General features: G+C 49.9%; 1 protein-coding gene across 1 annotated transcript in view; it reads right to left on the reverse strand.

Moving 5' to 3' along the window:
- The window catches only part of EPAS1 (endothelial PAS domain protein 1), a 93,018-nt gene extending 82,577 nt beyond the window's left edge, over nt 1-10,441 (reverse strand). The window contains exon 1 of the mRNA XM_068985803.1: nt 9,901-10,441. Within this exon, the coding sequence (XP_068841904.1) occupies nt 9,901-9,926 (26 nt within the window). The 5' untranslated portion in view covers nt 9,927-10,441. The remainder of the gene's footprint in view (nt 1-9,900) is intronic.
- Between the last annotated feature and the right edge of the window lie 2,077 nt (nt 10,442-12,518).

Here is a 12,518-nt window from a genome sequence, read left to right on the forward strand (position 1 = left end):
TACAAGGCACATAAGAAAATTAGACATCCTTGCCCTTGAGCAACATGCAATGTTGCTGGAAAGACAAGACCACATGAAATGTCATTAGATAACAAGGAAATATAATCAGGCAGGCTCTCTGGCGAAAGCAACCAAGAGCTAGAAAGGAGTGGAGGGGGAGGTGCCCTATAGAAGGTTCTGTAGGACCTGGGGGACTCGGCCTCACACTGGGAAAGAGGAAGATATTCGAGTAGAGAGAGAAACGGGGAGAACATCTGAGATGGAGAGACTGGGCTGAGGGAGCAGAGGAGGGAGGGAGACCCATGATGTGGGGGGAGAAAGCCCTTAGGGTACAAGGAGGAGACTGGCATATTTGGGGTTCAGGAGGCTCACTGGGTGATGGTGAATGGGGTGCCGGGGCTGAAGCGGGGTCCCTTACTGTCAGTGAGATGAACTCCCGATGCTGTGTGGACTGCCCTTGGGAAGAAAACTGGACCAAGGATCCATGTCCACATTCAAGCTTTGAGTGTGTCGGCTAATCCTTGGAAATCTCTAAGAGAAACACACAAATCCACAAAAGGAACTCCCCTGCCCCCCTAAAGACTCTGTGCTCCAAGGACATGACAACCCTGCCTAAAATAGGGGCAGTAGCAGCACCACGCAAACTTGTTCTGAGAGGCTAGGAAAGCTATTGTATCTGAGCAGCCAGACTCCCTCCCAGCCAGTCACATAGCAGGGAAATGCATGGGGGCGGGGGCTAATTTCCAGAGACTACCAGAAAGTTCGGGAAAGTGGGGCAGCCACACAGTGGACCAAGATTTCCCCCTGACATCCTGACCACCTCAAAGGGCCTCGCCAAATGGAAGGGGCATGTCAGCAGCGCCAGGACATGCAGAGCACAGCAGGGAAGTCAGAATGCTGTGAAGGGGCTGGCTCCCAGGCTCCACCCACCACTAATTCCCCTAAATCCTTGGTACAAAAGACAAGACAGACTCCTGCAGCATGGCGGTACGGTTACTTTTATAGAATTTTCCTTGTCACCCGCGAAATGCGACCTTCATACTTCTCTTATCTTAATATCTGGATAAACACGTGTTGTGCAAGCACATAAATAAAGGTTCTAAAGGTGAAATGTGGTGTGTCCGGTAACACCACACAGCTCTTGAACCCAGGCACCAGAAAGCCCTTTCAGTTCCAGAGAGGACTTCTCTCTCTCTACCCTGGGCACCAAAATTAGCTTCATCAACCTCAGCCAGTGCTGGAGTGAAGGCTGCCATTCTAAAATAGCATCTGAGAACTCTTGGAAACACAGGAGAGAAACACAGGAGAGAAACACAAGGGTGTGTAGTTTACAGACACTGAAGAGAGCAATTTCACTGGAGTGCTTCTTAAACCAAGTACAGAGGAAGGAAGCATTATTGTTTATTCTGAATCTAGATTCTTCTAGCTCCCTGAATTTCCCACATGGCATACTTTACATACTGTGATAGACTTAATTAAGCTTGATTATCTTCATCCAGAAAAACAGTGCAGAGGTCATATGGTCTTTAAAAAGTAGTTATCAAGCGACCTGTGCTTTGCTTGCACAGTCCTATAATTCCTCGAACATTCTGCAGAAACATCACGTGTCCCACTCCCCATACATTTGACCATCCGGAATTGATTTTTCAAATTTTGTTTTCAAGTTCTGAAGAATGGGCCCTTGAACAGACCCTCCCAAGCACAATTTTCTGTTGTTTCCACATGGAATTCATAAACAGAGTGCATGCACTTAAAGTTAAAGCCATTCTTTCCTGCAACTGGGTATGACGTACTTTCCGGGATCTTTCTCAATACTCCAAAGTGTTTCAGAAACAGGAAGTCGTAAAGGTAGGAAGGAGGCCTGTAAATATTTGCTATAATTACTTATTAGTAATGAGAGTAGTTAGCCCTGAAGTTTCAGTCGCCCCCTTTGTGCTCATGCTTAACTACTTTGTAACAGGAGCCCAAGGGGACACCCAGGTCCAGCTCTAGCTTTCACTGCAGGTGGTGTGGCTTTCTTCTTTTCACAGCTCAAATTTGTCAAACACAAAATTAGGATAATGTGTTGCCCTTCCTTCTGCCCTCTATACAGAGGCAGTCAGAACAAATCTTATTCGAAGGGCTAACAATATGAAATTTTTTTTTTATCAAGAGTAAAATACACATCTTAAATTGATGAAAGTAGGGAAAACTACTAGGCCATTCAGATATGATCTAAATCAAATCCATTATGATTATACAGTGGCGGTGACAAATCGATTTAAAGGATTATATCTGGTAGACAGAGTACCTGAAGAACTATGGATGGAAGTTTGTAACATTGTACAGGAGGTGGTGACCAAAACCATCCCCAAGAAAAAGCAATGCAACAATTCAAAGTGGTTGTCTGAGGATGCCTTACCAATAGCTGAGAAAAGAGGCAAAAACACACGTTTGTTAATACAAATACAACATTGAGAGAGAACTGTCCAACTAGATATCCAGCACAGTGATTTCAATGATTATTACATAAAAACCTCCCACCAAAACCAAACATACACTTTGATGTATTTTTAAAGTATATATAAAATGCTTCTAAATAGATTGAGGCCATGTGTCCCCTTATTCATAGGGAACCACTGACTCCCCACAGTGATAGGTCATAAGCAAGGAGACTCAGACTGAAAATGAGACCAAAACTGTCAACTAGAGCTGTTACAGAATTGATGAACTTCTAAAAGACTCTCATATTGGCTGTATCCCCAGCAATTGAGAGCAACCAACACCACAAGCAGCGTTCGTTAACCTCCAACATTACAACTGTGACTGCAGAAAATGGACCCATTTCCTCACTCATGTATTTTAGTACATAGTCTCATCCAATAAAATCATTAATCTGTTATGATTCCTAGCACTAACCTCTCAGGTTTGAATTTTTTTTTTTTATTGGAGGGTACCATGGAGATGGGATGCAGAAAGTCACTGGAGGAATATAAGGAGAGATTTCTAACAATCCACTTCCTTGGTTTTGTAGAATTGGGAAAGTAAACCAGACAGGGGCATGGCAAATCAATATATACACATTTTTAATAAAGTTGTTTTCCTTACTGACATACCATCTTTTCTGAAATAGCTTTCCATGTGAGAAAAGGAACTGCTTCCCAGAGTCATTATCTCGCATAGAAGTTACTTGTGACTTTAAAACCCGAAGAATTTTTCCAAGTGCGCGGCGGGGGCGGGGGGAGGGGCGCGGAACGTGCCTCCTAGGAACATGCAAAGGTTCCGATAGTCAAGACAGATAAGTTTTGCTGATGTGCAAGTGATCTCTGGAAACAGTCTAAGGTGGTCAAGCTAACCGGTAGTCTTAAAAATTTAGGGGGAATTAAAAAAGACCACTTAGAAGTAGGTAACATTCTGGTCCGTTCCACACCTGTCTTGACTCCAGAGGGCTCACAGGGCCCTGCCACTCTTCTTGAGACCAGACCACTGGGTGACAGATTGCACCCAATCTCTACCTGAAAGAGCTTCCCTGGTGGCTCAGATGGTAAAGAACTTGCCTGCAATGCAGGAGACCTGAGTTCGATCCCTGGGTGGGGAAAATCCCTAGAGAAGGACACGGTACTTGGCACTGCATTCCAGTATTCTTGTCTGGAGAATCCCATGGACAGAGGAGCCTAGTGGGCTACAGTCCATGGAGTCACAAGAGTTGGACATGACTGAGTGACTAACATTTCATTTCATTTCCACCTGAAAATCACAGATGCTGCAAATGGCACGCCATGCACGGCCACCATACACACAACGATGTGCAACCGCCAACGTGGCTTGCTTCTCTCCTTAATGATACACGTTCATGCAATTGTGTTTTAGAGCACTGGGAAAACTCAAGAAGCCCTTCTAAGTTCACAGGGCAGAGACCAATGGTGTGATGACTGTGAAAGCTTAGGACTCATCAGAGAAAGGGCCCTATAAAAATCTACCGTACTAGTATTGCAATGATCATAGCTATTCTTTAGTCTCCCCTCCATTCTCTCCTTCCCGTGATTACAATTTCAAAAGATCAGTAGAGCCAGAGGCTGTTTTGTGCATCTTGATTTGGAGGTGGCTCTTCAAAAGTTATGGAGGAAGAGCTTCTAACAGGTTCTTCTGCACAATGGAGTCCAAAGGTTACAGTAATTCCTGAATTACTGCTACAGCAGTTAAGAGTGGGAAGTGGAGGGCTTCCCTGGTGGTCTAGTGGTTAAGAATCTGCCTGCCAATGCAGGGGACACGGTTCAATCTCTGGTCCAGGAAGATCCCACGTGCCCTAGAGCAGCCTGGGCCTGTGTGCCACAACTATTGAGCCTGTGTTTTAGAACCCGGAAGCCAAAACTACTGAGCCTGCCCGCTGCAACTAGCGAAACCCGCGTTCCCTAGAGCCTGTGCTCCACAACAAGAGAAGCAGTGATAAGCCTGTGCACTGCAAGTAGAGAGCAGCTCCCGGTCCTCGCAACTGGAGAAAAGCCCACACAGCATCGAGGAAAACCAATGAAAACTAAAGAGCTTCCAGGGCTTCCAAGCCTGCCCTTCAGATCTTCAACCCTTGTCTGCATGACAGGGTCAAAACAAGTGATGAGTCACAAAAGAGAAAAGTAATTATAATAATTATAAATACAATAGCAAAAGCAGTTATAATTTATAGAGTACTTGCCACAGGTCCAGAATGGTATTTATAGACATCTTAGGTAAGGCAAGGTGGTGTGCATCGCTGGTTAAGAGTAAAGGCGCCGAAGGCATTTTGCCCCATTTGAATCTGAGCCTCGGCCATAGGCCATACTACCTATTTGACCATTGGCATCTCGCCTTTCTATGCTTCAGCTTTCCCATCAGGGAAATGGGGATAATAACAGGGCTTATCTTATGGGTGGTTATGAGGATTAAAAGAGCTCATGCATGGAAAGTTCTGAGGACGGCACCTACACAAACAAGACTGAGGGTTTTTTTTGTTTGTTTTGTCCTACTGCAGATATAATTAATATTAAGGACACACACATTCCTAGTATGTAAAAAGACCTCCAATAACTGTTTGAGGATGGTAGAAAATGTAAAGATAAAATTTCATGGCCATTTTAAGAAGCAGTAACAAAATGAGCTACGTGAGAACTAAGCCTGTGCAGGGCACTGGGCTCCCCACCCCCCATTACCGAAGGCAGACGTGTGGGTGGACAGACAGGTGGGTACAGGTAAGGTTAAGCCACACTACAGGATTTTAACTAGATGCACACACCAACCTCCTCCCCCATCTCCAAGACAGGGAGAAATACTGGCGGTGAAATGTGGACCTCTTTGAGACCTGAACAGTAAGATCCTGAAAGGTAGGGCAATCACCAAATCAGACATCCAAGAGCAAGGGCTCACCTTCTTCAGATCACAGAACCTATGAAAGGCTATCAGCGCTGAACTGACTTCCCTTGCAGGGAACAATACTTATATCCCTAACACTAGCAGCCATTCAGAGACTCACAGACCACCCTCTGAACCCCACTCACAAAGCCCAGATTAAGAAGCTCCCTCTCCCTTCTTGGTCTTCCTAGAGTCTAGGCTGTCTCCACGATTACCCATAATAGGACCGAAGTCTCCACCCCATCACTCCCAGACCCCTACTAGGTGTCTGCCTTCATGCCCCTCACCAAAGCAAGTGTGCAAAGAATAGCAAACATTCAACTCTGGGGGCCCTTCTGTCTATGGTGTCAGAGAATACCCCAGGGATGCTCTTGAACCCTCTACTTCTCATCACTCCTGACACTAACTGACCTTCACTTAGAGCCAGTCTTTATGCTGGTATCAGAGCCTCTCCTGTGTGATTCCAGGGAAAACTAGGAACCCATTCTCCCACTCCAAACACACAATACTTTTCAATAATTATGCTTATATGTGATTAAGAACTTATTTAGCTTCAAAAGATTTTATCTCAATAGAAAAGTGACAAGTAAGTTGCCAGCTACCCATATTTTTAGGTAAGCTTCCTTGTGTGTTCTTCCCTCCCCCTGAACAAACTAAACAACTTAAAGACCAAGACTACACCCCTTATTCCTCCATGTCTCCTCAACATTTTATCCAGAGAGGGAGTAGGTGTTCCATACACATTCGCTTTCATATTGGTTTATATCATGGTATGAATAGCAGAGCTAATTTCATCATGACACTAGATATTAGTACTGGGAGAGTGAGGATAAAGGGTACTGCGAATCCTGGGAGCAAACACTGTTAACTTCACAATATTGGCAAAAGCCCTACCTGCTATGAACTACAAATGAAGGTCAGCACCAAAAGCAAAAGGGAAGATTCATTAGGCTAAAACAAAAAGTCATGTTGCTATGGGCCAGAACTGAGGGGGCGAGAAACAGCACTACTGGAGAGATTTCCTGAGAGGTGGAAAAGCCTAAATCTTAAGATAACTAATGACAGCAAATATTTTCAAATGTATTGGGCTAAAATCCTGAAGTACTAAGAATTACCTAATTGGTTCTGTTTTATTCGTAAACATTTTACAGACTAGATTCCTAGAACACTGAGGATCACCCTACACAGGGAGAGAGAGACAGACCGACTGATTTACGTTTGAAGTGAATTAAACAGTTTTGTCTCATGGTTTTCACTCCCAGTGAAACTGCCAGCATATTCAGTACAGGAGTCAACCTAATAGCCTCTTGGATGTCTCCACTGACAGGTAGTTCTCTACTTCACAAAGCAATCTTCTCCCCTGGGGGAACAGTCCTTGCATAAAACTGTAAGATTCCCATCAGCAATACTGAAAAAACCTGTAGTCAGAGCATTCTTTTGAACTTCACAAAAGCTGTGTGAGTTAAATTTTATTCACCTGAACCTGTATTGTGTTACATCAATTTACTACATCCAGTAATGCAACTGGAAAGAGAGATCAAATGTTAAAGGAATGTTTATAGAAAATATATTTACATTGAGAAAAACTGCACAGCAATATTTTTGCCTTTAGATTTGAATAAGAGGTGGACTTCGATTTTACTTTGGCAGGAGAGATTTCTGATCCTCTTTCCATGGAGGCCCCACACTAAGCAATAGAAGCCTTCTGGGAAGGAGCTCTGAGCTGTCTAGCTTTAGGAAAAGACTTTGATCCCTGAGCATCCAAGGATCTGCTTTACATTTATCCAAACCACTCTCCAATCCCCATGTACCTGAGAACTTCCAGACTGTTTCCTCTTTCAGGGAAGGGACTCAAAAATTGTCTGATCAGGAAGTGAGTAGCCCAGACATTTTGTAGCTCTTCACAGTCCAAGAAACCTGATTAAAGAGACCTTTACTTCACTCCTGACAGGTGAATGCAGAAAGTGAGTGCAGCACCCTTAGCAAGCTTCTGGCCATCTCTGATATCAGCAGGAATGCCCACTACCACTAAAAGAGCACACTTTGAAACCCTCTGTCAAGGCCAGCCAAACGTTTAGAAAGTAAACTTTTTATTATTAAACATTAATATCTCCATCGACGCATGAATGTTCTGGAACAAAACAATCGTGCCCACTTCTTGAACGCCTGTTGATAGAAGAACACTGCGAATGTTCCGTGCATCTTGCATTTGGGGGAGGAAGAGACTCTGCTGAACCAGAAGAATCACATCTTAAGAATCTATACACAGAATCCTAACCTGAAAGCCTCATACGGAACTTGTGAAGCACTCTGTCAAAGCTAAGGATCACCACTTACATGACATACCAAAACTTCCAATGCGCTGGTTCACGTATTTTAATTATACGTTGGTGCTTCAAGGAGCCTGCCCCCAGCAAACAGAGCCAGACTAGAAAAGTAAATATGTCTCAAAACAGCCCAACATGAATTGGACAGCCTCTCACAGGGCTCCGGGTGGTGAGGTACACAAATGTTTGCCCTGCCGGTCTGCGACATAAAAACCAAGGGAAGTCGCAAAGCAGACAGGCAGGGCCACCGGCTCTGGCCTCCTAGACATATCACAGGCAATCCCCACAGTGGTTCTTAAACCTGCTGCTCTCGCGAATAATTCAGAGCCTGATTACCCGACTTTCTTCCAGCTCCGATTCTGGCTCCCTCTATCTCTAACAAAAGAGGCACCACAGTCAGGTATGTCGAAATAATTTCTCCCCTGCTCCAAAGTTTCTTGAAATGATTAACATATGTAACAGCACAGAAGCCGCGCGGGAGAAACTGACGCTTCACACATCTGTCAAGACTGCTGTCAGGCCCCACCTCCGCGATTGCAACATTCGCCGATTGGCATCACAGTTGTAAAATGTACAATAAGTTCCCTCACGGGCCTCGGAGCTGACTATAACTGTTTTTTGATTGTTCAATCATTGTTATTGGCAGACTATACTGGGCTTGCAAAATGCGTTGGAATCTTAAAGTCCCTTCCCTGCTTCGCTGCCCTTCAAAGACAGAAGACTCCAGGGCTGCTCCGAGGCCTCCGGGGGCGCGCGCCCACTGCGATCTCCGGGGGCCCAGATCGGCCGGGGCAAGACTCCGTTAGCCATCTCAGGCCTGGGGGTGCCGCAGTGACGCGGGAGGGGCAGGTGCGGCCGTAAACTCAGAGTTAGGCTCAATCCCCTCCCCTTCTCCCTTCCACCCCCGGCAATCCGGGAGCGAAGGGTCCGGGCGCTCTGCCAGAAAGGGCGCGATTTGCTCCTGTTTATCAAATCCTTATCGGTGCCCCGAGATGGGAACCGCCGCTTTCGACCAGAGGATACACGGTTTCTGGCTCCGGTCCCGAAGTCGGAACACGAGTAAATCGACCCAAGCACTGAGCTCTTTGGGCTCCCCAGTTCGAGGCCAGTCACGCCCGCCCATCGCAGCTGGGTTCCTCATCTCCGAACCACCGTACAACCACCCAGCAGCTGATTTCCAGAGGCTCAGATCCTTCAGCCGGCCCACCACGCGTTCGATTACAGTTCCCCGCACCCCAGCCCCGCCAGCCACTGTCGAATACTGGGCGGAGAGCTCCAGCTCGCTGGGGCGGCACGAGTGAGGTTGAGAGGAAAGGGGAGCCAGGCTGCAAGCCGCGCACGATTGCAGGAGGCAAGGTGGTTCCCACGTCTGCGCGCCACGCCGTGCGCTCTTACCCTCGCCGGGAGAGGGCAGGAGGGCAGTGAGAGTTGGCCCGCGTTGCCTCTCACCCAGTGCCGAGAGGCTGGCGAGGGCAGGCGGACATATCGTGGCTGCCCTTCTCTGTCCTCTTGAGAGAGAGACACCGGGACCTGCCGGAGTGCCCGGTGTCGCCATCCCCTCCCCACACGCGAAGACAGCTGCTTCCGCGAGGCAGCCGGGCCCACTACCCACTCTCCCGCCGAGGCAAGCTGCGGGATGAGGAAAGGGACTTCTTCCAGCTTCCGTGGGGTCTGGAGCCCTGGAGTGGGTCCCTTCGCTGCTCTCTGGCAGCTCTGCCGGGGCCCGTCCCAGCGCTGTATTCTGCCTCCGGCCCCTTGCCAGTTCCGGGAGGCAGCGCGGGCAGAGCTCATTTAGAAGGACCCCACGGGTCCCGAGGAAGAGTGGATGCTGCCCCTCAAGCGGGCCGTGAGAAAGTTGACTTGAGCGAGTCAACCAACAAACGTTTCAACAAGTTGGCGGCGTGAGTTTGGTGCGGGGTTTGGAGGGGGATGGATTTTGGAAGGTACCTCGGGAGCACCTCCGACCTCTAGGGCCATTTCCTGGCTTCGTTGTCCGCGCAGATTCCCGACTCCTTCGGGCCACAGAACTCTCGACCGCGAAGCCGGAGCGGCGCGTCCCCAAACTGGACACTTGCGCTCCCCTGCCAAACCTTCCAAATCGATCCCTGGGTCCTCAAAATCCCCTCCGCGCTCCTCTCCCAGCGGCGGTCCCGCGGGGCCCCGCCACCCCCACCCCGGACCAACTCCCCTGCCGGCTCGGACGCCCGCTTACCTTTTCTTCTCCTTGTCAGCTGTCATCGTCGCTGGGGCCCTTTGAGGCTCCGAACACCTGAGCTCCAGGGCCGGCGGGGGCTGCAGCCGCTACTTTCGCTGTGACCCTAGCCCACTCCTCGAGGCCCACGCCGATGTGAAAGGTGCCAGGTGCTCGCAGGTCCCGAGCGTCCGCACGGTCAGGTGGAAGTTGCGGGCGGCAGGCTCGGTGCGCGGGAGGGGGGTGGAGAACGGTGACGGGGAGGAACCTGTACCGGGAGGCGGGGTCGGGAAAGGAGTGGAAGGACGCTGTCAAACGCAAAAAAAAAGTGGGGGGCGGTGGGCACCGAGCAGGGGGCTGAAGTTTCTTTTTCCTTCGAAAAGAAGTCAGGAGTCGCTTTTCTGGGTTTTCAAAATACAAGAAGCGGCTTGAAAACGACGGGAGTTGGCAGAGTCCGGGGCCGGGCAGACGCGGAGGCTGAGATGACCATACAGTCTCAGGACACTGCCGAGGATTGTACGGCCGCCTCAGGAAAGCTGGGGCGGGAGGCGGCGGGCGCCGGAGCTGTGCGTCGGGCCGCTCCCGAATGTCGGGCTCGCGGGCCGGTCAGCCCACTTTAAAAACTCCGGCGGCCAGCGGGGGTGGGGAGGGCGCGAGGGGCGCGGGCGCCGCGGGCGGGGGCCGGGGGCGGGCTCGCGCAGGCAGGCAGGCCCCGCCCCCCCGCGCCGCGCGCCGGGGCAGCCCACGGCGTCCCGGCCAATCGGGAGGCGCGGCCGCAGCCTGGGCCCTGACCCCGGCCCGCCCCGCGGCCCCCGCGCGCGGCTCGGCCGCGGCCCGCGCGCCCCGCCTCCGCCCTACGCGGTTAGCGAAGTTGTTTATGAGGTCGGCGGGGTGGCGGGAGGTAGGTGGGACTCCGCACCGAGGAGGCGCACCTTGGTGGGGCTAAGCGGCAGCGAGGACTGGGCTTCCGGGGGGTGCTTGCAGGAGCGCCTGTGCTCGCGTAAGCCCGGGTCCTCCCACCTCTGCCCTGTCCTTGGGACCCCGGCTCAACCGCGAGCGCCCAGGGCCCCGCGCTTCATAGAGCCACTCGGCGATGCCGCGCTCCCGCGTCCCTAGCCCCGCTGCCTGTGCCATCGGGTCGGGGGGTAATTCCGAGGTCCCCAAACGCTGCGCTCGGTTTGGGCGATGTGTTTTTCCGGCAGAACGCAGCTAGCTTAGCAGCCCCGAAAGAGAGAGGCAGGGAGACCGATCCCTTGTGCCTGTCGGATCCGGGGAAGCAGTGCAGTGAGACTGAGTTACTGCTGTCTTTGCTGTTCTCTTCTTTCACCTGGCACGTCGGTTGCCTGCGGGGTTGCGCCGAGCTGGAGGGGATGCCTGTTCGAAGGTCCTTCGGACGCTCTGGCTTGCCTTGCCCAGCTCCCAACACCTGGCCACCACCGCGCGGGTCCGAGCCAGTTCAGAATTGGAGAAGGAGTCTGGCTTTACAGCGTGATCTCGGGATAATAGTTGACAGCGTGTCCTCAAATCGCATAATTTCAGGGCTGCCCAATGTATCTCCGCGGTCCAGTTGAAGCCCTGGTAACGAAAAGACTGCAGGTGTAGGGAGATCAGAGGTCCAGGGGCCGTCAGAGTTTTCCAGCTGCTCTTTTGACGCCGCAGCTTTTGGGCTTCCCTTGTAGCTCAGTTGGTAAAGAATCTGCCTGCGGTGCATGAGACCTGGGTTCGATTCCTGGGTTGGGAAGATCCCCTGGAGAAGGAAGTGGCAACCCACTCGAGTATCCTTGCCTGCAAAATCTCATGGACAGAGAGCTGCAGTCCATGGGGTCGCAAAGGGTTGGGCTCGACTAAGCGACTAACACTAACAGGGACCCGCACCCTCTGGGGATCCTCTGCTCTGTGCTGCCCCTGACTGCTCTCCCAAGAATTCTCCCAAGAATCCCACCCTATTCCCTACCTACATGGCAGCGATCCAGCAGGGATATTTCTGGAAGGGATCTTTGAAGCTCATTTGAAAAGGGCACGGGCTTCACAGGTGTGAGCTGAAGAGAAGAGAAAGCAAGGGTGGTGGAACTCGTCCACCCTGGGACCCTAAGCCTTGCTGTTCCTTCCCCGCCCCTTAGTTTCCCCACATTTTATACAAAAATAATCTGCTGTAAGGCACCTTCAGTACTGTTAGGTTAAGTGAAAAAAGCCAGTCACAAAAAGGTAAACGCTGTGTGATTCCACTCGACGTTTCTAGTCAGATTCATAGAAGAAACAAACCAGAAGGGGGTGGTGTGAGGGATTCATGTTTAGTATGTATAGAGTTTTAGTTTTGCAGGATGAAAAAGTTCTAGACGATGAACAATGTGAACGTATTAACAATACTGAATTGTATGCTTAAAATGGTCAAGGGGGTGTTTATGTTTTTTAAAACATAATACAAAAGGAAATATCAAGAAATAAGATACAGAAGAGTTTGGTATAAGTTTTTGTCACCACCAAAATACAAAATAAACATGTGTTTGCCCCCTTGCAAGCTGTAAGAGGGGTGGGAGTACTTTTCAGGAGCCTTTGGAAGGCACTGGAAAGCAGAATAGGAATAGGTGAAAAAACCAGCAGAGAACTGGGGAAACAGGCATATTTTCTCATTTCTCTAG

The sequence above is a fragment of the Capricornis sumatraensis genome, chromosome 1 (genome assembly GCF_032405125.1).
Source record: "Capricornis sumatraensis isolate serow.1 chromosome 1, serow.2, whole genome shotgun sequence".
NCBI lineage: Eukaryota > Metazoa > Chordata > Mammalia > Artiodactyla > Bovidae > Capricornis > Capricornis sumatraensis.